The sequence below is a fragment of the Cydia fagiglandana genome, chromosome 15 (genome assembly GCF_963556715.1).
Source record: "Cydia fagiglandana chromosome 15, ilCydFagi1.1, whole genome shotgun sequence".
Classification (NCBI taxonomy): domain Eukaryota; kingdom Metazoa; phylum Arthropoda; class Insecta; order Lepidoptera; family Tortricidae; genus Cydia; species Cydia fagiglandana.
In genome coordinates, this window is record NC_085946.1 from 2317987 (window position 1) to 2344840 (window position 26854).

General features: G+C 39.3%; 1 protein-coding gene across 1 annotated transcript; it reads left to right on the top strand.

The window, feature by feature from the left end:
- The first annotated feature begins 253 nt into the window (after positions 1-253).
- On the top strand, positions 254-24469 carry LOC134671557 (neuroglobin-like). The gene is made up of 3 exons (XM_063529417.1): positions 254-432; positions 20913-21144; positions 24260-24469. Exons 1-3 carry the CDS (start codon positions 254-256, stop codon positions 24467-24469), a joined length of 621 nt encoding a protein of 206 aa, XP_063385487.1.
- The last annotated feature ends 2385 nt before the right edge of the window (positions 24470-26854 follow it).

The window sequence follows — 26854 nt, forward strand, 5'->3', positions numbered from 1 at the left end:
ACCAAGTGAACAATCTAAAAAGTTAAAGCAAATCTTCGAGTCAAAACTTTTATCAAAAATATGTGTTATTTTCGCGATAATTGGCGTCACACTGAGAAGCAAGAAGCAAGCTACTAAATTGGACGTAACTACGACAACTCCGTGAAGAAAAACGTCAAATAATCAATTTTGTTTAACCAGCCAAACGAACCCTCAAGAGAGTAAAGCCGTAAGAGCTGTCTACGCAGTTGATGACGTCAAGGTTTTGAAAGTCATGGGTTGCAAGCTCGCGAAACTAGCGGCTTCAGAGCTGAACCATGACCCGTTCGACCGGCCACCGCCTCCGTCGGACCCTAGGTGTCCCCTGACCACGAAGCAACAGTATTGTATGCTGGCGTCTTGGAAGGGGATATACAGACAGATCGAGAAGACTGGGATCATATTGTTTGTCAAGTAAGTTTATAATTTCGTAGTCATCATCATTCGCTTGCCTTTCGGCGCGATTCGGGAAATGAAATAGATCTCTACTAGACCTCAACAAGTTACGATATGGATAATTTAAAGATATTTGTAAGATAGATATGTCAAATTTGACGTTTCCGCAATTCTGGAGGTCCTCTTGAACGATTTCGACAAGTTATGACTTAGATATCCAAGTCACATCTAGTCGATATCTATTGTAAATCTAGTTGATCTCTATATCGTTTCTAGATCTTGTGATTATCTCGTTTCCCGAATACGCGTGTAAGTCCCATTCACTTGGCGTCGGCGCAGCATGTGTTTTTCTTCCATACCTCTCTCATCATCATCATCATCATCTCAGCCATAAGACGTCCACTGCTGAACATAGGCCTCCCCCTTGGACCTCCATACGTGCCGGTTGGAAGCGACCCGCATCCAGCGTCTTCCGGCGACCTTAACAAGATCGTCTGTCCATCTTGTGGGTGGACGTCCTACGCTGCGCTTGCTAGTCCGTGGTCTCCACTCGAGCACTTTTCGACCCCATCGGCCATCTTCTCTGCGTGCAATGTGGCCTGCCCATTGCCACTTCAGCTTGCTAATCCAGTGGGCTATGTCGGTGACTTTAGTTCGTCTACGGATCTCCTCATTTCTGATTCGATCACGTAGAGAAACTCCGAGCATAGCCCTCTCCATAGCTCGTTGAGCGACTTTGAGTTTTGAGATGAGGCCGATAGTGAAAGACCACGTTTCGGAGCCGTAAGTCATCACTGGTAACACACATTGATTAAAGACTTTCGTCTTGAGGCACTGAGGTATGTCGGACGAAAAGACATTACGTATTAGTTTCCCGAACGCTGCCCAACCGAGTTGGATTCGGCGGTTGACCTCTTTCTCGAAGTTGGACCTACCTAATTGGACTACTTGTCCTAGGTAGATGTACGAGTCAACAACTTCGAGTACCGAGTTCCCAACAGAGACTGGGATGGGCACAACATTGGCATTTGACATAAGTTTCGTCTTGTCCATGTTCATTTTCAAGCCCACCCGTTGTGAAACTCGGTTGAGGTCATACCTCTCTATCGCCCGTCATCTCATCATTCACTTGCGTTCGCTTTATATCATCTTTCACACAGTGCATCCACTTTTTCCTTGGTTTTCTCCACGTATTAAACTTAATAATAATTCAGCCTATATGTTTATGTATACGTCCCACTGCTGGGCACAGGCCTCTTCCTTCTCCAGCTCGAGAGGGCTTGGGCTATAATAATATAAATCCCAACGCTGGCCCAATGCGGGTTGGCAAATACACAAACACATTTGAATACGATATGGATTAGGTAGATATGTCAGTGTCAAAAGCGTTTTTGTTTGGAGAAACGAATCAGGCCGATACACATAAATATAAATTAAACAGTTAAGTACGGAATATTTATCGTGTCAATTTATTGTGACGAGAGTCAACATGGGGCTTGCTACATAATCATTAACTGTAGTGAAAATGTGGTGAATTAAAAACGATTTTCAGCTCACTAGGTCGGAAAAGCTTGTTTTATCATTCAACTACTTATCTGCGCGAGTGGTAAATGAAATTAAATTCAACGCTCCTTTCGAAATGCTTTTACGCACTCTAGCAAGTAATTTCCCGCTTAAATTTTTGAATAATAATAATTGATTAAAAGAATTTTACGTATTAATATAATTTTGCGTACATTATTCTTACATTCATGTTTGAAATCCTCACTACGCTTAGGACTCTATCTCCAGTTCAGTTTTTCAACGTGAGAGATTATTACGCTAGAGAACCAAAGAGCCTTCTTGTTTTTTTTTTCAGTGTCAGATGTAACATTTCCTCAAACATAAACATCACTTTTAACGCTAAAGCCGACCACTGACTAACAGTCCGCCGGACGATATCGGCCTGTCAGTTGTTCGGAACTGTCAAATTTTTGTTCTAACTGACAGGCCGATATCGTCCGGCGGCCTGTTAGTCAGTGGTGGGCTTAACACATCTGAACCATATCATTTCTAGATCTATTAGGTAATTGACGTGTCTTAAAGTTCGAATTGGGCCGTCAAAAATCAAGGAGTTGAAATAGTTGATTGAAGGAAACAATCTTCTGTTTTCAGCGTTAAACAAAGAAGCAATTTAGTACATACTGTTCTCTACAAGCCAGTTAATTTTATCCTCATACATATGTCCGTGATCCACCGCAGATCCCTAGATTAACCAATCCAATTTATATCGAATACAGAGTGTTTGTAAAACATGAGCAATGGAAAATAAACAGCGTGGGAGGGCGTGGGTGGAAGAGCTATTTAATTTGTACCGAAAATGCCTTGAAAAAGTCTTCTGAAAAGAGCGTTGAACTATTATTATTACTATACGTAAAGAACCAGGCATTGGAAAGTTGAGTTTATCGATTTACTATCTCTCTACCTATCATGCTGTCATTCAATTTTGCCCCAAATAATTTAGAAACACGAGTCGGCGCTGCGTCGGTTACTTTTCCCCACTGTACCTATTCAAATCACACATTATAACATAACAAACATGACATAACATAACAAACTAACATTAATGCTAAACATGAATAGCGTACTCGCCACCAGATATATCGGAGCGGCCTAGGTGCTCACAAGTATCTGGACACGCCTCTATTTTCAAGGAGCTAGAGTCCGTCTTCAGATGTTTTGAGCACTTCGGCCGCTCCGATATAATTATCTCATGGCGAATGTACAAGAAATGCCGCTGGGAGACCAGTAACGTCTCAAGCAGCTCAAGCTACTATTAACATAATTGCGTTAGTTGCTCGTGAAGTTTAGTTTAGATGCATGCTCAAATTAGTTTCGCTACATTGCAGTTAAGGCAGCTGTACGACTGGCGGTGAGCCACCAGCCTAAATGGCTCCATTAAAATTAGTTGTATTACTGTCCGTCCACTCATACTAGTTCTAACTTTAGTATTAATTTCATTCGGTAGCGTGACGTGACGTAACGGTTTGCGTTAAGTATGGCGTACTGTCCACGAGGCGTAGCTGCATAGACGCTGCACGCATCGCCGTGCAGCATTCATGCAGCCCGGCGTATTGACGTTGTCCACGAAGCGTAGCGTAAGCGTATCGTAGCCTGCATTTTCTTTCATTCGTGATGATGTCGTCCAGTGATGAAGACGTTATTTTGGCCTATTATTATCTTCGAAGTCGGCGACGACGCCGTTTATATTGGATACATCCATATATACATATAGAGAGAAACATACATTGTAAACTGTTCGTAGCTGCAAGAGAACTATCAGCAGGTGACAACGTATTTCATTCATTTTATAAAATGAGTAAAGGACATTTTCCACTATTTGCACAAACTTTGAAGCCGTTCCCGCCATTTTTCTCACAAATACTCAACGTGCTATTCCGTGCGATGCAGCCCGGCGTATAACACGCGGTACGCCCGGCGGCATGAAGCTTGCATGCAGCGTCGCTGACGTGACGTTGCCGCTCCGTGGACAGAGTTGTGCGGTTTTGTATGTAGGCTGCAAGCAAACGTACAATGACGAATACGCATCTATGCAGCTACGCTTCCGTGGACAGTAGGCCTATCATTTTGTATAGGATTTTGAGTTCCGCTTATTGGCGCGCTGTTCATAATTCCATACAAAAATAAACATAACGCGAACGCTGGTCACGCTATCGAATGAAATAGGTATACACTAGGGGTACAGATTTATAAAGTTAGAATGCTTCTTTTGAAGCAAATCATTTTGAGAGCTTGCAATAATAGGGGGTGTCCCGAAGACTTGCCCACGAGAACTATTATATAGGTAGGTAATCTGTTCCCACCGTGCTGAGCTGCTGAGGGAAGTCCTTCTACAGTCAGCAGCAGAAGTTGCTAAGCGTGCGAGGTGTTCAAAATCACCTTAACATGCTCTTATTCTCTTAAGAATAAAGTCGCGTCAAGATCATTTTGAACACCTGGCCCGCCTAGCAACTTATGCCTGCGGACTGTACGTAAGTATTTGTAAAAATAATTTATTTATACATTAGTTTTATTTTTAGTAATTATCATTTACCTAATTTAGTTCCTAATATCTTCAGTAACTCTAACAGTGTTTCTCTTGCCCCAGTATTTCCGTCACCCCACCAAATCTAACTTGTTTTATCAGCATTCGTATACCTATATTGTATCATACATAATAATATGTATATGACACAATACACATACAAGCGTTGCAAAAATAAATACATACCTATTTTTATTTTGACGCTTTTCATAAAATGGTTCCATTCCCCCCCAGCGGGCGAGTCTCCCGGCCTCCCCCTGTCAATTAATCTCATATCAGTGACGTGAAGAACGCTATATCAAATGTGTGCTCGAACACGCCTCACAAATGTGTCTTTAACCGCATTGAAGCGTTACTAAGGTGTCTCTAGTACTCTAGTATATCGGGTGCGGGATTTGCTTTGAGTTCAGATTAATCAGTCATTAACGTATAGGATTACTGTATTCAATTTCAGACTGATACATTAATAACAAAGATATTCATTAAGGTAAACGTAGTGGTGCTCGACGCGGTCCCAGTACATGTCATAGTGACAGCAAAGTGTCATCTATTGGGCATCATGTCGAGTACGTTTACCTTATCGGTTTTAAATGGAGTACAATATAAATACATAGACAAATGTAAAACACCCGTGATAGAGATAATAAAACTATTATGCAAATATGCATACTTAATCTATGTAAATAAGTACTTATAAAGTATATCATCGCGTGTTACCCCCAACCACAGACAAAACATCCTCCAGGCTTAGCATAGTCGCGCTACCCCCTCTGCCACGCATACGGTAATTTTACTCCATGTTCGAGTCGAAAATGTCTTTGTGTGACGTCCGTGTCTTTGAACGGACCAATCACGGCACGGGATTTCGCTCACCTCGTCCCGCGCACCCCCGCATTTTTTGCATCATCGGTTGCATGAAATAATTGCTCTAAACTCGGTTTAGAGGATTCCTAGACTAGGTATGCCCACAACACAAGCCTTGTTGAGGTTACTGTAGAAATATGTATATTGTCCTATAATATTTATTTACTTATTTATAATATTCATCACTCATGTCATTTAGAAGAAATGAAATAGATATGTACTTAATGTAAAATTAAAACATCATCGGGCTTCTTGTGTGCTGAAAGCGGTAATTATCCGGGCATAGCAACTGTTACATATTATTTAGGGCAAAGCAAACCCAAGGAATCATAATCTGACCTTCAACAAAATTACAAATACATTAGTGATCCATATTTACCAGACATTTGGATCAATATAATTGCAAGACGGCCTTGAATGCTATTAAAATAAGAGCATATTTCGTAAGCCCACGTGGCAGATATAATATTCTGTTATCATTGGAACGCCGTATGAAAATAAGGGCCCGATTCGGATTTTGAAATAGATATCCCACCAAAACCATTCTGTAAAAAACTAGCCAAGTCTCGATGGAGCTGCTTGTTTATCTCTAAAAAGTAATGAAATCTAGACAAAGTCGTGCCAAGTCTAAGGTTCCTTACTGCGATTTCTTTATTATTATAGTTAATGTTGTGTGACTTGGCCGTTGAAGGGTACACAAGGGTACAAAACCAGGTGCTCCATGACACCATTGCACCAATCTGTCGCCAGAACCGCTACCCATTGACGATGGAAAATTGCCACTTGGAAAACGTTGATTCAATAACCAGTCAATTGTAGGCTTGATAAAGCTGCGTATTTCATTAATACTTATGTATGGGCGAGCCTGAAACAAACACTTCTTTTTGGTGCAATGGCAGATTGGTGCAATGGTGTCATGGAGCACCTGGTTTTGTACCCTTGTGTACCCTTCAACGGCCAAGTCACACAACATTAACTATAATAATAAAGAAATCGCAGTAAGGAACCTTAGACTTGGCACGACTTTGTCTAGATTTCATTACTTTTTAGAGATAAACAAGCAGCTCCATCGAGACTTGGCTAGTTTTTTACAGAATGGTTTTGGTGGGATTTTACTTCTTTTTGTAGAAACCCCCTGGCACTGATTAAAATAACCGACTTGGTTTCACATTACATCTCAAAACTTATTTGTAGTAAAAGCGTTGCGAGACTTGCACCTTTTTACATGTAATGTTTTTGATGGGATCTCATCTCTTTTTGTAGGCAGTCCTTCTTTTCGGGTACTCATACCCATACTATGTATACACATATCATAACTAAACATATCTTCATTCATACTCACATCGTACATCGTAGTGTACCTTTACTTTACTTTACCTACTATTTGTAGGAACTGCAACAGTAACTTTGTAATATCATATATTTATATGGGATTACAAACTTACTTATGCAGTTCTTAGATCTTTAAAACGTGACTGATATTGCAATATTTTTAGGTTTTCCCTTTATGTGGCCATTAAACCCTAACTCTGTACCAAATTTCAGCTCTCTGAGTTTATGGGAAGTACTAGTTCTATTCTGATGATCATGAGTGAGTTTCATAAATGCGAAACTTTGCTTTCGCTTAACTTCGGAACTAAATGACCTACAGACTTGAAATTTTGGATTTTAAGTATGTGATTATAGCTTACTGGATGACCAAATTTCTGCGTTCTGGTCTTATCCAGAGGTTCTCAAATAGGGGCCTGAAAATGCGGCGAAATGGTTCCAGTAAAGGATGGTACGGCAGTGTTTGCTTCGCGCTCGACTTGGCGGGGGCACTGCCGTGCCCCCCGATCTATTAGATATCTTTTAGACATCACCAAGATACGATAACGATACGTTTGATACCTAACCTGTCAAATTTGACATTTGCGCGATTCTGGAGATACTCTTGAACGATTTCCACAGGATATGGCTTAAAGATCCAATTCACATCTAATAGATATCTTACTCTATCTAACTTAAAAGTGACATTGGTTGCCCGAATTGCGCTGCAAAAGAGAACTAGTTGATATCTAAACTATAACGTATCTAGAATGGATCTAGTACGTATCGTCTCTTGTGAATATCTTGAAGTTCGAATACGGCAGTAAGTCCATTTGGCAAGCAATTCAAGGAATTAATATCAGTCAAGGGCCACGTACGTCTATTAATTTTCAGTCTTCAAAATCTAATACCTATAGAAAATTCAGTTTATCCTCCTAAAGCAGCCATACAAATGGAAAATCCAGAATTTGTCACTGAAATATGAACCTATAGTGCAGGAATTAGAGTTGATTTTGGTTTTGTTTGAAAATTGAACAAAACAAAACAAATGCGACTCTATTTCAATTGAATATGTTTTATATTTCACCGGACTGATTAAGTACTATAGGTAGGGCCTTGGGCCTTAGAAGGTTAGTAAGAGAAACGCTGGACGAAAGTATCGCCATGTCGAAAGTCAACTGACTTCTCTATTGATAGCCTCACATAAAAACAGCAACACTTCTAACTGTATTGTTGGACCTTATTACAAAATGCACAAGGTCCACCGAGGTACAGGGCTATAACCGCGAAAATCGAAGCTCGCAAATTGCGGGGATCTCTCTCTTTTACTCCAATGCCGGCGTAATTAGAGTGACAGAGAAAAATCCCCGCAATTAGTGAATTTCTGTTTTCGCGGTAGCCCCTCAGTTCATATTAGTGTGGGCGATTGTCCAAACAGTCCGTGCGTACGAAAACGCTAAAGCAAGGACGCTATAAGGACAAAGAATGTCGTACGTTGACCCGGCATTTCCTATCTCTATCGCACGTGCATAGCCGTCATCACGCTCGCACAGTGGCATTGTCAGCAATATAATTACGGACGAACGATAGAAATAGGAACTATTCGTGCTTACTTTAAAATGATTTCCATACTATGGCGTGTCCACAATATTCTTAAGGCTTAGTCACACAGGCGCGTATACCGGGAGGGGCGTGAGCGGGACGCGCCACTTTGATATAAAACGCTCACGCCCCTCCCGGAAAACGCGTCTCTGTATGATGGAACCTTTAAGGTTTATATATTTTTTGTACCGAGACGGAACACGATGGAAAACAATTATGCACTAAATCAAACAAGGATAAGTTCGTCTTTGTAGTCTTTGTACTAATGACGAATGTTATTTTTCCTGTTTTGTTTTTATTTTTGTACAATAACGTGTTTTACTACTACTACTTACTACAAATTAAATTAAATCGAGAATCAATAGTACCAGCTTTCATTAGCATGCAGAAATTCCAGAGTTTCACTATTAATTGGATACGACCTTAGCCGAGTCTTCCTGCCAATGCCTTTAGGCATATACTCTGTCAATGACAACAGATCGAGCGAATTGACTTAGACAGAGATGCCCCGAATACCTAGTGATTTAGGCCGAATACCGAATACCGAATTTTCGGCACTTCTCTTGGCCGAAGTGCGTGTGAAGTGACATCCGGACATTTTGAGTCAATTATTATGAAAACTGTTCGCCAACAAAGCACAACGTTTGCTAAGATAATATAATATATTTTTTAACAGAATGAATTAATGTAGTTGGACTCAACTCAATTAAATCAGACCCGTGGTAAAATATTTTATAATTAACGAATGCTCAAAAAAGGGTCTTCGTATTTAAGAACTTACCAAGAATACGTTTTTAATATTAAATATACGCAATAAATATGTATTCCAGTGGGGTCCCAAACAACAATTTTGACAACAAACTTTTTTTTTTTGCAGTTTTTTGCGTAATGGTACGGAACCCTTCGTGCACCAGTCCGACTCGCACTTGGCCGGTTTTTACACTTTTTTAGGTAGGTGCAACCGGTGCAACAGATATTCGGTATTCGGCCGAATAGTAGGTAACATTCGACCGAAAACCGAATAGGTATTTGGCAAAGTGGCCGATTAGGCCGAATACCGAATAGTTGTCGAATCTCTCTTAGAAGTAATATAGCAATGTCTCCAATTGACGTCTCGAAGGAGACAATCATTACTGGAGACATTCAGTAATGAAGAGCCAAAATCGATGTGATTAGCATTTTTCCGTCAAGTTCCTTTGGCAACATTCCCACGTATGAAAATATTAACAGGAAGGGCACGACCACTTCTCCATAAGTACAAACGTAGTCCCCATTTTCTTCTCATTATGGTCAATATTTTTACGTAATTTGATGTCTATCAAATCAACCATAGCTATATAAATCAACCATAGCTATATATATCCATTCGTATGACTTTTCGATTTTAAATGCTTCTAGAGTTAGACCAAGAAAAGTCTCTAGCGATTTTGATAGCCAACGCAGTGCAAGCGTTATTTATATTACGTCATAATATCATGGAAGTAAGAAGACATTTAAAATCACACTTGCACTGCGTGGGCTACCAAAATCGCTACAGACTTCAGACTTTTCTTGGTCTAACTCTAACTCTTAATAATAACTAAAAACTCGAAAAAAAATCAAACGAAGGGGTATATCTGTGATATTGATCAAATTGTGTCAAACTATTTTCAATAAGTAATATATGTAAAGAGGAAAATGAGTGGTCGTCCACTTTCCTCTTAAAATGCAAAAATAAAATTTTACCACACTAACCATATGAAAACTACACTTTCAACAACAGAATGGCATTGCTATTGATTCGTATTTGCATTACGATCGAAAATTCAACAGAGCCGCCACTACCCAATATTGACGGCTAATATTGACAGTCCGCTGTTTGTGGCCGTTCATTATAACGTGACAACTCAAATTGATTGGACTCTTATTTGACCAACTAGCGGCCCAATTCGAACTATGCTTATAAAGATGTCACAGCGATACGATACCGATCTGTCAGTGTCAGAAGTGACGATTTCGGTATATTAGAGTATATTTTTTCATTTGCCCTTGACTAAAAGTGTAAAAATTCAAATTGAAAACTAGAACTGCGTTAGCCCCCTCTTAAGTAAGAACTTCCCGTTTTCAAGTTGCGAGCGTTGCAAGCAAGCGTTGGGGTAAGATTGGATGGTTTTTACGTTCAAAAGGAAAAAATCCGGAAAAAATGGATCCCTTAAAGCAACCGGTCGGCAACTAGCGGCCTGCGGGCCGCATGCGGCCCGCGAACCTCTCCCTTGCGGCCCGCGAGCCTCCCTAGCTACTTTGTATGTAATATTGACAAACGACAATCGGCGCGATTCGAGATGCACTAGATAAGATATAGTAAAGATATGTGACGTTCCACGGCGAAAGATACCATTACCCCGACTGAATATTGGAGCGGCGTTAATAATAAGCGTAAGCGCCAGCTGCCATAAGGTACCTTTTGCCGTGGAACGTTACATATCTTTACTATTTCATATCTAGTGAATGTCTAACGGCGCGATATCTTAAAGTTCGAATCGCGCCGAATGTCTTATAAAGTCATAAATAGTAACAAAGTGCGGCCCGCGTCAATTTCGTTGACTGCTATGTGGCCCTTGGCTGCTGAAAGGTTGCCGACCGCTGCCTTAAAGGATCACTCGTTCGTCTGTTTGTCTATCCGTCTGTCACAGCCTATTTTCACCGAAACTAAATAGACCAATGAAGTTGATATTTGGTACACTTGTGTAAGTTTGTGACCTAAAGACAGACACTAACCTAACGTAAACAAATGAATTTTTAACATGGGGGCCACATTTCGGGAGTAAATGAGAAAATAAAATAAAAAGTTTTTCATACTATATCGTGTTGCATATCAAATGAAAGAGCTCATTGTGAGAAACTCAAATATACCGGGTGTAGCTTGTAACACGAGCAAATAATTAAAACATAGATTGTACTCCTCAAACGGTGACACTTTTCTTCAACAACTTTTAAAAATTATGAAGTATTAATACTCCCTATTTTTCATACAAAATAAATATTATCTTCAATGGACGCCATCGCCACGCAATATCATTGTAATTAACGTTGCTTGTCACGTCTTAAACATAACAAAATTCGCAATACATTGCGTCTTAGAATAAACTTTATAGTGAATTAAAAATCAAACCATAAGTTATTTTTAAAAGTCGCTGAACAAATGTTGGTCAGTATGAGGAGTACAGCCTATAGTTTAATTTTTTGCTCATATTACAGGCCACACCCGGTATATTATTTATATGTTTAAAATAAATAATTTAAATATTTCATAAGGGGTAAGATGAAAAGCCGCCCTAACAACGAAGCATCACGGGCGGCTTTTTATCTTACCCCTCATGAAAAAACCTTTCAATCTTACCCCAATATAATTCTAAAATATAATTTTTTCATAGCCCTGAAATATAAATTATGACTGCCAACAAACCCTTATTCACGCCAATTTAAATACGCTTCCGCAATTCGGACCCGTCACCGTTATCTCTTTAAAACACTCGGCAAAAGGGTGACCAGACGTCGAGTCTTTTCTACTGTGTCGGGCGTTTTGGACGTTTTTAGGGTTCCGTACCCAAAGGGTAAAACGGGACTCTATTACTACGAGTAAGACTTCGCTGTCCGTCCGTCCATCCGTCCGTCCATCCGTCCGTCCGTCCGTCCGTCCGTCTGTCCGCCCGTCCGTCCGTCCGTCCGTCCGTCCGTCCGTCCGTCCGTCCATCCGTCCGTCTGTCACCAGGCTGTATCTCACGAACCGTGATAGCTAGACAGTTGAAATTTTCAAAGATAATGGTGACCAGACGTCGAGTCTTTTCTACTGTGTCGGGCGTTTTGGACGTTTTTAGGGTTCCGTACCCAAAGGGTAAAACGGGACTCTATTACTACGAGTAAGACTTCGCTGTCCGTCCGTCCATCCGTCCGTCCATCCGTCCGTCCGTCCATCCGTCCGTCCATCCGTCCGTCCGTCCGTCTGTCCGCCCGTCCGTCCGTCCGTCCGTCCGTCCGTCCGTCCATCCGTCCGTCTGTCACCAGGCTGTATCTCACGAACCGTGATAGCTAGACAGTTGAAATTTTCAAAGATAATGTATTTCTGTTGCCGCTATAATAACAAATACTAAAAACAGAATAAAATAAAGATTTAAATGGGGCTCCCATACAACAAACGTGATTTTTGACCAAAGTTAAGCAACGTCGGGAGTGGTCAGTACTTGGATGGGTGACCGTTTTTTTTTTTGCTTTTTTTTGTTTTTTTTTGCATTATGGTACGAAACCCTTCGTGCGCGAGTCCAACTCGCACTTGCCCGGTTTTTTAAAAGTAGGTAATATTCGTATAAGAGGGCCGTAAAGTCAGGTATATAGACGCAAAAGATTTATCGTGCATCATTGCTTGCGCATATACATATACGGATACTTGACTTGACTTAAGATCCTATGTCCCCTAGGTGGGGCAGAGCGTCCACAGTGACTTTCCATGTAGATCGATCTTGAGCTTCTCGCTTCATTTCGCTCCAAGACTTCCCGATCTTCTTCGCCTCGTCTAACACCGTGTGCCGCCAGGTTTGTTTGGGACGGCCACGCTTTCTCTTTCCTTGGGGGTTCCAATCTAATCTGTTTAGGTAGATGGTCGGGCCCCCTCCGGAGTATGTGTCCAATCCAGTTCCACTTACGGCGCTTGATCTGCTGGTCGATCGGAATTTCGTGGCAACGTTCTCGGGGGTTCTCATTCGAGATGGTCTCGGGCCTGTAAATACCGAGAATTCGACGAAGACATCAGTTAACGAAGGCTTGAAGCTGGTTGGAAATGCCCTTTGTAACCTTCCAAGTTTCTCATCCGTACAATAGTACGGATGACGTACAGGAGGAATGCTGGCAACCCCAGGCTAGCAAACATATGTAATCGGAGCTCTGCGAGTTTTTAATCGAAATTAATATGTTAAAGAGTATAAATATCAGTGTACGTGTATTCAAAAGTTTTAATACGTAAAGGACTTCAATATACAAGAATATTACATCTAGCTGAGACGGACTAACACCAACATTAGATCCTGGTAAGAATCAACATCTCACCGTTTTACTTCGAAGTGTGTCAACAAACCGCACATATGTCACATACCCATTTCTGATTGGACGACACACTTGACAGGCGTGCAGTACTACCAACCGTAAAGCAAAAATAATGTTACCAGTCGAGAAATCAGACTGCGTTCAGAAACTGTAAATTGATTCTAAATCGATTTTAAGTATCGATTGTACACTCCATTTAATATAAAGCTTGACTCACAAAATTAAATCACAATGAGTCCAAACAAAAAAACACAAAAAGAAATTAGCAAAACGCAAAGGCTATGCGCAAAATGCGCCGAAGAAATCAAACAACCTAAACATAAGGAACTTATGAAGTGCTCTATATGTAAGCTCTCGCTACATTTGAATTGCACTAATGTTACACTGTCGCGCTTCCGTCTCATGTCCCTTCAGTCTAAGGATGACTGGAAATGCAGCCGTTGTTTGGGATCAGCGTTGACAGATTATTTACTGCCGCTACCATCGACATCTAAAACAGTATTAAAAGAAACTCAAATTGTAGGATCAATTACTAAATCCCAAGAAAAATGTCAACCGAATACAGACAAAGAACCTCAATGTACACCGAATAGAATTATAGACAACATAACTCGACGCAAAAAAAAAGTAGACCAGCGTAGTCTATCCTCCTTGCATACATCAAAGAGCTCATTGGATGAATCTGTGGACTCGATTCTTAATAATAGTACCCAAAGTATGCCAAACGCTACAGAAGCGTCACAAATAGCAGAACTTAAGGACACTATCGACATACTTAAAATACAACTCGAAAGCGCACATGAGGAAATAACTAATTTAAATGTTGATGTAACACGATTAACAAAAAATCAAATCGATTTGGAGCGACAAATTGCTACCCTAAAAACTTTACTCAGCGACAAAACGCCAAGTCGCAGATCTACTCCGAAAAACAAAATTAAAGCTTCGAACACTTGGATGACACCGAAAAACTCAACTACGACATCTCCAACATCGGACAGTAACCCCCTAAATAAAATTAGAAAGACATTGACGATGTGTAACTCTTCACCAGTAACTCAAAACCATGAGCAACCCCTGCACAAGGCCACGATGACAGATGAACAATATTTGGACAAGGCCAACACTCTCAACACGACGCAGGTGAAGACTAGTACGATACCCTTGCCTTCAGCTCTACCAAGACTCATAGAAAACGGGAAACATGACTCAATACCTAATATTGTCATTGTCGGAACCCAGCAATGCGTTGGTCTCGCTTCAGCTTTAACGCGTTCAAGAGCGACAAACAATTACGTAAAATATAGAATTACAGCTATCACAAAACCATATGCTCTAAGCGCTGAAATAACGAAGAACTGTCAGGCGGCGGAGTTAAAACCAGAAGACAAAATTGTGATATGCATTGGTGAAAATGATCACAATATGCAATATACTCTATCTCACCTGCGAATTATACTTAGAAAGTTTGCTAGCTTTACAGTGCTAATATTAAGTGTTCAAAAAACTGTACATGTAAATACAATTAAATTGAATTTCGCGATTGAAAAATTATGCAATGAATATAAAAATAGTCACTTTATTAATTGTTCGTATAATAAACTTTTTAAAATGTGTGACTCAATTAACTATCAGATAGATTGTATTGACTACAGCAACAAATATTTAAACTTAAGTGAACTTAAAAAATTGATAGTGCGTAATGAACCAAGCCAAAATAAAACTAGTAAAACAAAATTAGCTCAGTTAAAAAAAGGCACTATTCCATATTATTTTGCACGTGCTAACTCGGAAAAACTTGCGGAAACTGTGGAAAAGACTCCTTTACAATATTCCACGGAAATTAATCGGACAAAAAAGGGAACAATAACATATTACTTCCCAGTAGTGAAAAAGAGTGAGTTTTTTCGAGCCTAAAGATTCAATTGCTGCCGATTTTTTAGTTTTCCACCAGAATATAGCTAGTATATTAGCCAAGCAGGATATACTACAACTAACATTAAATGAACTAAAACAAAAAAACTACGTTCCGAACATCATATGTCTAACGGAGACATTTCTAAAACCTGGTTACGAAAAATACGTAAATCTCTACAATTATGAGATGGTAGCTGGATTTTGTAGAGAGAAACAAAGAGGGGGAACATGTATTTTAGCTAAAAATGGTCTAAATTACAGAGAAATAGCATTTCCAAAGAATCTGGCCGCGGAAAAAGTATTTGAGGTTTGCGGAATAGAATTGCCACAACAAAAGCTTGTTATTATCTGCCTTTACAGAACTCCGTCATCTAACCCAAAAATATTTTTAGATAAATTGGATTTATTGCTTCATGAGTTACAAAATATATATAAGACAAATATGCATATGGTAATAACCGGCGACTTTAATATAAACACACTGAAAAAAAGCTCTACGGTAACAGAATTACAAGATCTCACAAAAAATTACAATCTGACCTTACATATTAAGGTACCTACTCGCAAGTCCTCATGCATAGACCACTTTCTTAGTAATATCCCTAATGCCAAGGCAACCGTTCTTCCACTTTATCTGTCCGATCATGATACGGCACAACTATTGAGCTTTCCTATTAACATGGCAGAACCGAAACCTGCTACCTTTTATATCTATAAGAGAGACTACAGCGTAGACAACTTAATAAAATTCAAATATTGTTTGCAGAATCTTTCTTGGTCAGAGATCTACGAAGAAACCAATTTAAACAAGGCATTCAATAACTTCCACGAATTATTGTGTCTCTTCTACAATCTTTGTTTCCCTAAGATACGAATAATGGTAAATAATATCAATAAATTTAAACAAAACTGGATAACTAAGGGTTTAAAAGTGAGCTGCAAAACCAAACGTAAAATACGATACAAGTATTATAGGGATAAAAATGATACACATAAGACTATGTACACCAAATATTCGAATTTACTAAAACGGTGTATTAACAACTCTAAAAGGAATGCGAACATAAAATTTATTAAAAAGAGCTCTAATAAGTGTAGAGCATCATGGTTAGTAATAAAGAACCAAATATCTAGCTCAAATCCACCAGTAACAATAGAACGTATCATGCATAACGACACAATAGTCTCAGATCCAGTGGAAATCGCCACTGCCTTTAATGATTATTATGTAGAGTCTACGCACAAATCACAAAATCCTCAGCCCATAAACAGTAGCAATAATAATATTAGAAGCAACTCCATGTTTTTGAAACCAGTGTCGGAAACAGAACTTAAAAACGTAGTGATGTCTCTAAAAAACACTAAATCAGAAGGCTATGATGGAATCAGTACAAGCATAATAAAGTCTTGCATTAGCGAAATCGTGGCCATCTTAACACACTTAGTAAATCTATCGTTTCTGTCTGGAACCTTCCCTGAAGCTCTTAAAAAGTCGGTAATTAAACCTCTATTTAAGAAAGGTAAAAAAGACGATATAGGTAATTACCGCCCAATAACATTAATACCTATACTATCAAAAGTCTTTGAGAAATGCATGCATAAGAGATTGCTTGATTTCTGTACAAAATACAGTATTATAAAAAAAGAGCAATTTGGCTTCCAAAAAAACAAATCAACAACTTTAGCCATTTTTTCGATACTGAAGCTAATATTGACTAGTCTTAGCAGTAATTATTGGACCACAGGGCTATTTTTCGATTTATCTAAAGCCTTTGATTTCGTCTCTCATAGTCTATTATTAGCAAAACTCGAAAAACTCGGTATTCGAGGGCCGGCTCTCCAATGGATATCATCATATTTGGAAAACAGATTTCAATGCGTCCAAATTACAAGAAAAAGTGAAACTAATGAGATGACTAACTACTCATCTGGATTTAGATGCAATACGTACGGAGTCCCACAAGGAAGTGTTTTAGGCCCAATACTATTTTTACTTTACATTAATGACATCACGGACATATCAAACCACAGTTGTATTTTATTTGCTGACGATATATCTATGATTGTAACGTCCAACAAAGATAATTATACAGTTAATGACCACGAACAAGATGTTAATAACACGATCAGTAAAGTAAAAGATTGGCTTTATTCGAATAACTTAAAAATTAACCTAGGCAAATCTAAATTTATGAATTTTAATAAATCAATGAATCCGAATTTGAATATTAATCTGAATATTTCAGGCATAGAGAATGTTACGCAAACTAAATTCCTAGGAGTAATTCTCGACGAGAATTTGGACTGGAAGGCACAATTGGAGAACGTTGCTAACCGGATAAATAAATATGTGTTTGCACTCAAACAACTCGGTAGAGTTACTGATACCAAAACGGCAATATCCTGCTATCATGCATACGTAGAGTCCGTTTTACGTTATGGCTTAATAATATGGGGCAATAGCACCGATTTAAATAGAGCCTTTATTGCACAAAAAAAATGCATTCGTGCAATACACGGGATGCGACCAGGTGAATCATGCAGACCACTTTTTAAAAGGCTTGGTTTGTTACCTCTTCCGTCTCTTTATATTTATGAAATATGCATGTTTGTTCATAAGCACAAAGATTTATTTAAAAAAGCCTGTGACAGCCATCCACGCTCTTGCCGCAATCCGGATAGACTACTTCCTGATGAACATCCGAGACTAGCGAAACATAAAAAAAGCTGCACGATTATGTGTCTTAATATGTATAATGCATTACCTAATGATATGAAGACATTAAATATTATAGCATTCAAGCGACAATTGCATCAATGGCTAAATAACTACAATTTTTATAGCACAAATGAATTCTTGGACATGAAATTTAATTAATTAGACTTGACCTGTATAACATTAATAATTAATTATATATAAATAGAGACATTATTTTATATGTTTTGCATGATAGTTTTTAAGTCTTGTACATATTTTGCATACCATTTATGGTTAAACATAAAACCTACCACCTATCGCATGAACACCGATGTACCTGGTAATGTTTATTGCAAATAAAAGATTCTTATTCTTCTTATTCTTATTCTTAAACAACACAGACTTAACATTAGACCCAAAGATTTTTAGTTTCACTCTTGGGGTCAGTTTTCGTGATTGCCATACGTTCCGCAGCTGTGCAAAGGCTACCCGGGCTTTGGCAATCCGTGAAGTGATGTCGTTTTCTATTTCTCCTGTCTCTGACACGACACTACCGAGATATGTGAACTTGTGGACGCGTTCCATATCCTCTGTGCCAAGCAGCAACGGTGTTGTGTTCTTCACTCCAGATCGCATCTCTTGGGTTTTCCGGGTGTTGATTTTTAAGCCTATGTTGGCCGCCTCTGCCCCGAGATCGTCCAGCTTGGCTTGCATGTGACCGCGTGTGTGGCTGAGCAGACATAGGTCATCGGCATAAACAAAGTCTTCTAAGACATTGGAGATTGGAGTTTCCCTACTCTATTCCGCGGCGACCGTTGTTGTACACGCGGCACATGATTCCGTCCAATGCTAACAAGAAGAGGAGAGGCGATAGAAGGCAGCCCTATCGAACACCAGCGTGCACAGCAATGTCTTCCGATATGAGGCCGTCATGCGTTACTTTGCATGAGTAGTTCTTGTAGATAGCTTGGAGCAAATGAACTATTTTCGGTGGGACACCAATAAACTGTAGGCGCGACCATAAGCTAGACCATCTCAACGTATCAAACGTACGGATAAGTACGAGTGAAATGCACGATAACTATAAATAACATCATTTCGAATTGACCTGCTTCTATCACTTTCTCGAGGCAAACCTAGAAACTTTGTCAGTAGGTATACCACTTATTACTGCTCGGTGAAGTCACGCACACTACAACAAAGTCATGTAATGACAGAGAGTTATTGAAATTGGTAAGTATTCTTTTTCCTACCGACAACTGCTGTTGGAACTAAAAAGCTTTGTAAAGGTAAAAATTAGGTGTTTTTTAGCTTAATACCATGCGCTTAACTCACATTCACTCATTAATTCATTCAAGACTGTTTTTGCGATTAGTACTCTGTGTAGCTGTGTGTAGATAGTTACCTAATCATACAACTCTCTTGCCGATACCTTTACTTTATATTATTACCTGCTTACGATATTCTTTCAACTAAAAAGCGCGCCTAAATCACGTCGAGAGAACGTCGTCGGATCCTTCTTTCGACCTTTTACGGATCTATCTCTCGACCAAATAGCTGAAAGAGAATCGTAACGGTGCCTTTCTTACGACATAATTTGCTAGTTGGGTAGTTACCCTACCTGCCAGGCCGTTTCGGTGCAAATTGAATTGCCTGCGATTCATTATTTACGTGCCAGTTCAGTTCATTGGCCCGATTCGAAATGGAAAACGACGACATTAAACAAACTCCTATCTTGACAGTCCTTTATTATGAAAAGCAACTCTAACTCAAACTAATAGAGTTGAACTTTCAAGTAGAAATGATTCTTTGATAAGATCCGGTTGGTGTTAATCAAAGATAATATCGGTTTCATGGGAAAAGCGGGTAACTGATAAACTTGAACTTTTAAAATGTTGACGGTGCTAGAAGTTGATTAATGGGCTGGGACCTGCTAAAATTTTCCTTGCACTAAATTTTGATACTTCAGTCATACTTGGATCTCGTGCTAGATTTAAGCCTAGATTAGCTAATAAAGTAAAATAATATTTTTAACAAATCCATTTCGTTTGAGTTCACCACTAATCTTTTCACATAGTCTCATATTTTTTATCATTATCAGTAATAGGATAGACGCATGCATCGTTATCAAAACTAATAATCTTTAATAGGAAAAATATGACTAAACGCCATTAAAACTAGTTATTTACCATAGTGCATCTCATAATAATTACAATAGCCCCAAGACCTACAATATTCATGGCGAAGGAGTTCCTTCCATTCTGGTATTTCTGGTCTTCATAAGGTAGTTAAATCTTACTAAATAGCACTAAATATGCTCTAAAAATTTGAGTTCTCTTCATTCCTCGTGAAATCCATCATCAGAACTCGACCCTGACAAAAAACAGAACCAAATTGAGAATCTCCTCCTTTTGAAATTTTGAAGTCGGTAAATAAATTACATTCTACCTACCTGCTATTCTGAAAAACCGGTCATGTTTTCTATAAATAATCCTTCAATACCCCACTAAGGCTCTCCTTGCTCCTCGAACCTTATCACGATGGTATAGGGTCTATATTTGACAAATCTTTTACTAGTAAAAGTTCCGATTTCCATATTAGCATAGCGGTATACGTACGATTATACCCTCGTCATGGCTAATAGTGCGGCGCGGCCTGCCGCGACAGCTTAGGTTCATTATCCAGGAGTTATGCAAGGGAAATATAACCTTCGATAGTTTGCTCAGCATCGTACATCTATTTAAACAGCGTAACTTTAAAAAAAACGGTCGTTTCTAAAAAAAACTCATATTAATTCAAAATCGCTTTAAAATGTTGACCATGGTTTGAGTTTAAACAAATGCCCTTACCGAAATCCGAACCCGGAACCTCCGGCTTCGAAGGCAGGGTCACTACCGACTAGCCGAGCCTAAGAAGCTGCTAACTCAATCTACTTCTTGTTAATTCCAGACTCTTTGAAGAAAACAAGGACCTCCTAGCCCTCTTCACAAAATTCAGCGAGCTGCACACAGCAGAACATCAGTTCAGTTCAACAGAGCTAGCTGAACACGCTACGAAGGTCATGCACACCCTGGACGAGGGCATCAAGAGTTTACGGGACGTCGATGGCTTCCTGGTGTACGTGCAGCATGTGGGGGCCACGCATCATCAGATAGATGGGTTCGAAGCCAGCAATTTTTGGGTAAATCTCTTGTTCTCTCTTCTCTTCCTTGTCGTATCCTCATGGCTGAGGGACGTGACGTTTTAGGTAAATATCATCGTTGAAGCCTTTTATCGAACACTGGTGACCACAGAGCTTGCTGAACACGCCACCGAGGTCATGTAAAACCTGGACTAAAGCATCAAGAGTTTCCAACACATGAATGGTTTCCTAGGTAAATATGTGCCACATGTGGGGGCCACGCATCATCAGATAGATGGGTTCGTAGCCAGCAATTTCTGGGTTCGATTATTGTACGACTTTGTGCCAATCGCAGTTCAGACTGTGGGACCTTACTTGTTTGCTTGCTTGGCTTTGGAGGCCAAGGAATTCGTTGGAGATTTGGTTCGTCCGCTAAGGGCCCAGTCGAACCTCCTAGCGCTCATCATTAAGCCCAGCGAGCATGAAACATATAACTTCCGGATACAGAGTAGCATCTATGAATACATAAATATTAACGATGTTTCATCTCTGACCCATCCACTTACCATTACTCGAATTTCCCTTTAACGAATGAAAAACCCAGTCAGTGCGGAGCTAATTAAGTTCGGCTTTTTTGTTCCCTTGGGTAACAGCACTCTTGATTGACCATCGATGGACCTTATGTGTCAGTAATAAGGCTCCTAAAACGTCAGTTAACAATGTGCGCGCTACTCGGATCAGTCCAAGTAAAAATTGGTTTTATAACAAGGCGATTATGGAGACACAATCAAATGTCACCTTGTAGAGTCCGTAATAAGTAATAATTGGAAGCAATTTAATAAAATTCTAGTGATATTACGTAGGACACGTTTTTGTGATGATTAATGACGAAATAATGTTTACTTACTGAACTTACTGCTGTGGCACAGCGGCCCCAAGTGGATCTTGGCCTCCGATACCAGAGACCGCCATACGCTTCTCTGTCGAAAAAAATATTTGATAGTATATATTATATTTGAAACCTACCCTAACGTAACCTATTCATAACATGGTCTCCAATTCCTTATCATTGTTATGGATGCGAAGGCTAGCTTTTTCGTGGGAGAATATATAACATCACAATACGTTTTTAAAAGTTGGCAATGATAGGTAAATGCAGAATGGCCTACCGCGAACCACGTTCGACGTGTTGCCTCTCTGTTGCACTTATAAATTAGTACGTAAGTGTGACAGGGAGGCAACACGTCGAACGTTGTTCGCGGTAGACCCTCAGAATGGCTGGAGCGAACAGACGAACGAAGGCGACTAACTCAATCACTTTGATGTCGCCATTCTGACTGGTGCATAGCGAAGATATAAAAGTAGACGCGACGTAGACAAGACGTAGTATTCGATAGACCGGTAAAATGCTCTACCAGACCTAACCTAGAGTCTACTAGGTCGTGGCTAAAACCCATACATATAAACCCTAGTAATTTTTGGCCATTACCCAAAGTTTTACTTGCCCCAAGATTCCGTCAAATTGTATGAAATGAGTTAAGGCTGACTTGAAATTCGAAGATGGCTATGATTTTAGAACCAAAAACAGGCGCTTCTTCATAAAATTCAATAGATACTTAAAATCAAAAATATCTCACTAAAGAAATGATGACTAACTAGAGTCTGGCTAGCCAAATATTGTTGACGGATATTTCATTGTTGTATCACCAATTGTCTATGATTTAAAAAAAAGCTAAAAGTCAGTTGTCAATTTATGTCACCCATTCAAATTGTTTGCGGTTTATAAGGGGTTTATTTTAAATAATATTAATAATGTCTATACTGAGTGAGGTTCGCAAACTATTATTTAAGCTCGTAAATAATTACGACAATGTGTGATGTCGACGTGTAGCGTTGTATAACGAAAAACTGCAATGTTTACAACTCCAATACAAATGTAAACAAATTAGAAGGTTGGTGCTCTATAATTATTTTGATACTTAGCATTTAGCATATTTGGCATAGTACTTATGTATTTTTTTTGGTAATAGATTAATATTACGGTATTATCGAGCTAGGTCTTATTTATACTACATTTCATTTTTTGCCTTGTTACAATGGTATATGGTGAGAAAGTGTTAACATATGTGTTTATCGTTGACTGTACTTTACATAGTGGTAGAAATTATGTGAGCTGACTTTGTGTGCACGTCAACGTATATTTAACTTACTTTAAGTTATATCCTTAGGTACCTTACGTGTGCACAGAAAATCAAAAATATTTTCTAGTATCAAAACTATAATTCCTACTACACAAAGTGTGGCCAGCCGAAGATTTTTTGAATTTCCCGCCAAACATTTGGGTAAAATTTCAGTAGCCAGACTCTAAAGATTATACTGAGTGGGGATCCAATTTTAGCGTCCAAATGTCTTTTATTCTTGCATGTCTCTCTCTTTTTGATGGACTTTGTTGTGGCGTTAAAATAAATGTATTTCTTCTTCTTCTTCTAAAGTATTGACTTACTTTTCTGTATAGACTTCAAGCAAAGCTACCTGAAGGCCACCGACTGAAAGGCTGATTAACCCCGTTCGATTTCTTGCCTTTGTGCCCTGAGAGAAAATATAATGATCAGAAATCCGTTTAAAGGGCCGACCTTACCTTTGATACAGGCAAAAGGAAAAATCTTTAATGTGGAAAAATGCAAAGGAAATTCGGATGGCAAGTTAGCAAGGTATTTACGTCATGCCCTCTGGCAACCCCTCATTTTTGTGGAGTCGGTTTTTTTCTATTAAAAGATTCATCATCATCATATCATCCCTTTATCGCCCACTGCTGAGCATAGGCCTCTCTTCTAGTACGCTACTTGCCCCGGTCCTGAGCTAATCTCATCCAGAAGTGACCCGCAATAAAAAAGAATAAAAAATTAAAAGATTATTTATTGTATACTAAATTCCGCGACCAAGCCTGCATAGAATGATAATTTACTTGATGTAAACTATCCTACGTAAGGACGTAAGAAGGCCCAGGACTCAAAATATCTCCTTAGTCCTTACCAAATTTCATCTAAATCTGTTCAGCGGTTTAAACGTAAAGAAGTACTAGATATACAGACAACTAGGTACATTAACATTTATAATTTTATTTAGTAGGGATTATTTTGTTACACAAAGTAAAATAAACATTTTCTCCTTTCAGAAAGTGGAGCAGCCGTTCTTAGAGGCAGCTAAAATCACGCTTGGAGACCGCTACACACCCAACATTGAGAATATATACAAGCTGACCATCCGGTTCATACTGGAGAACCTAGTTAAAGGCTATGAGGACGCCGCCCCTGGCCGCGGTCAGAACACAAACGGGGACGGTCAGAACACAAGCGGGGACGGTCAGAACGCTGGCGCGAGTTAGGGCTAATGGTAACGGTCCTGATCCTGACCTATGTATATAATTACTTATTTGAGTAATAAATAAATAAATAATGTCACGATAAGATGTTTGCATTGACAACAATATACACTTAATTTCTCAAAATTAGATGCATAGCTTAAGATATACTTAGATAGTGTTTTAAGGAACCCACTGATTACCAGTTCGCCGGACTATATAGCCTGTCAACTCAAAAGGTGACAGTTCCAAATAACTGACAGGCTGATATCGTCCGGCGAACTGGTAATCTGTGGGCCCCTTTAGTACATCAATTGGATGGTGTTTAGCAAAAATGAGTCATCCCACATCAATTTTTAGGGTTCCGTACCCAAAGGGTAAAACGGGACCCTATTACTAAGACTTCGCTGTCCGTCCGTCCGTCTGTCCGTCCGTCCGTCCGTCCGTCCGTCCGTCCGTCCCTCTGTCTGTCACCAGGCTGTATCTCACGAACCGTGATAGCTAGACAGTTGAAATTTTCACAGATGATGTATTTCTGTTGCCGCTATAACAACAAATACTAAAAACAGAATAAAATAAAGATTTAAGTGGGGCTCCCATACAGCAGTACTTGGATGGGTGACCGTTTGCTTTTTGCATTTTTTTTTTGTTTTTTTTTTTGCTTTATGGTACGGAACCCTTCGTGAGCGAGTCCGACTCGCACTTGCCCGGTTTTTTTTTATTCAATAAAATGTCAACTCTAAGCGTCAATATTTTGAGTTGACATCTTAGGCCCACTTGCACCATTCTACTAACCCGAGGTTAACGGGTTACGCCTGGAGTTACCACGGAATTTGACACTAAGTTAACGGTTTAACCGCTTAACCCCGGGTTATTGGGATGGTGCAAGTGGGCCTTATTGAAACATTAATGTGGGTCTTATTGAAAAACATTATTGCGTATCAGCATCCAATTGTTTGAAAGTCGTACTCGTACCTATTTTAAATGTCAGGATGCCAAAATTGCTTCTAAATCGTAAAAGTCATAGGTAATTGCGTAGTTTAATGTCTTCAACATCTAAAGTATACGACTACAAGTATAACGCTGCCTTGCTAAGGTAAATAACAGTATTTTAAATAAAAATTGAAAGTCTGTCAAATCTAACCAACTGTTGATAATCGTTTGTCCCTATACCATTTTGACATTTCTGTTTGTTAGAATGAGACAACTTTTAACAAAAGTTTTATGAAATGGGTTAATCTCAATGTTGCATTTTTAAGTTCATTTGTTTTTGAGATACCGCCTTTTAGCTTAGGAGGCCAACTATAATGCTAATGGTATTTATTTAGACTATGTAATTTACCAAAAATGGTTTTGAAAACGCTTTGTCAAAGCTGGATCAATAATAACTTACTCACTCCATTGCGTTTAACGCCTAACATTGAAGGGTGCTGTCACGCAAGCGGTGTGCCGTCACTCATAAGGAACGGTATATTACAACGTCTACGCACACGCACCTGGTGTGCACAGGCCTTTAATGCAATGGAATCTGACGTTTTATTTACCGCATAGTTAGAAATAAATCATTTATCTTGCATTTATTGCATAAGTAAAGTTGGTAGTATCAAATTAAATCTGTTATGTACCATGTATGTACCTAATAAAATAAAAATCTGTTATGTACCATGTTATAACATATAAGATTTCTGCTGTTGTGTACCTTTTTATAATTTTATAAATATTAAGGAGTGATTTAAATTAAGACGTTCTCATACATTCTTGCTTGTTAGTCAGGGTAATATTTAGTATTATAGTGGACACGCTGGACCGGGCCGGGAGCGGGCCGGAATTTCTGACGTTTCGTTTTCTATGAAAAGCACCACGTGATCACCAAATATCAAGTGTGGAAAGCCAAGGCCCGGACCCGGCCCGGTGTAACGTGAGTCATCCTGTATATAAATAGGTACATAATTTATATCTCGCCGGGTGACAAGCAAAAGTCACTAAGTACTATCAAAAAATTAAAGTAACAATGCACTTTATTACACTTGTAACACGGTTTATTGTCCAATAATATCAATGGTGTTAGTTAGTGAATTTTGCTTGTCACCCGACGATCTTATGATGAACGTAAAATACGTTCAAATATGTACTAGGAGGCCGAAGGGTGTCAAGACTGTCAAGTCTCGATGGTTCCGCGGCCGGCTCCCTCACACTACGGGGTTGCGTACCTAAAGCCGACCACTGACTAACAGTCCGCCGGACGATATCGGCCGGTCAGTTGTTCGGAGCTGTCAAATTTTTGTTCTAACTGACAGGCCGATATCGTCCGGCGGTCTGTTAGTCAGTGGTCGGCTTAAGCATCGCAACATTCGCAACCATAATGTGATGTGTACCTATATAGTGTTTAGTATGATGAAAGTATATTAT